The sequence below is a fragment of the Otolemur garnettii genome, unplaced genomic scaffold (assembly GCF_000181295.1).
Source record: "Otolemur garnettii isolate 467f Iridium unplaced genomic scaffold, OtoGar3 scaffold00299, whole genome shotgun sequence".
Classification (NCBI taxonomy): domain Eukaryota; kingdom Metazoa; phylum Chordata; class Mammalia; order Primates; family Galagidae; genus Otolemur; species Otolemur garnettii.
Genome location: NW_003852694.1, coordinates 456,305 through 457,238, shown reverse-complemented (window position 1 = coordinate 457,238; position 934 = coordinate 456,305). Strand labels below are relative to the sequence as shown.

Below are 934 nucleotides of genomic sequence, written 5' to 3'. Positions count from 1 at the left end.
AAATGGCATGCCCTTCCTTGAATTCACCTCCCTTGACTCTCTATTACTCACCACTGGAATGATGAGTGGTTATGTATCTAGTCTCCTTACTCTAATCAATAACTAGAAAAATAAGAGTCTTCTTCCAGTCCAGTTTAGCTTATTAAGATAAAACAATAAACTTAGAGCAAAATCCTCATAACATTAAAGTATGTTTCTTGCTGTTTATTTTAAAGGTAGGAAGAATGAGAGCTATGTTGTAGAAAAAAAAATTTATTAGAGGATTCAGGATCCTAGTACCTGTCTGTCATTTAACACAAACTTACATAGTTTAAAATATGATTCCTAGTCACCTTTCTTGGGTTTGATGCAAATATACTTACACATAATCCCCAAGGTCACTAATCCAATCAGCAGCATCAAGCTAAGAGTCAGCAGACTCAAGGTAGCGTGGCGCCATATGGGAGACCGGGCTGGGTGCCCTGAAGAAAGCCAGCAGAGGAAATAGCAAACAGAAGTGCTTTGTGCTTGTTACATTGGATATTCATTTCTCACATTTAGGAAACTTCCAGATATTAGCATTTCTCTTGTGCTTCTTCAATACCCTTATTTAGAAAATACCTAATACAGAGGAGGCCTCATCATTAGTTCTGCATGTCTCCACCATTGTCCCTCCTTTAAAAGTAAGGTATCTAGTAATTTTTTATGTTTCTGCTTACATCATCACCCACCATTCTTCTTTGTTGAATTCATGAATAAGATATTGTGAAAACTGCTTCTCTGAACGATGCTGACAATGGGGGGGGACTCTGAATTTTTTATATTACCATCGCCATAAGGCAGTTCTTTGGCTTGCTTTATAAAAGTGGGTTCTACTTTTAAAAATAACTTTTATCTATTAAAAATAATGTTCATTTATTATCTCTGCCTTTTGTAGCCTAATAAATAATGAATA

The 934-nt window shown here is 35.8% G+C and overlaps 1 protein-coding gene across 1 annotated transcript in view; it reads right to left on the bottom strand.

Moving 5' to 3' along the window:
* The window catches only part of CLEC12B (C-type lectin domain family 12 member B), a 7,898-nt gene that overhangs the window by 6,001 nt on the left and 963 nt on the right, over nucleotides 1-934 (bottom strand). The window contains exon 2 of the mRNA XM_003803371.2: nucleotides 363-461. Within this exon, the coding sequence (XP_003803419.1) occupies nucleotides 363-461 (99 nt within the window). The remainder of the gene's footprint in view (nucleotides 1-362; nucleotides 462-934) is intronic.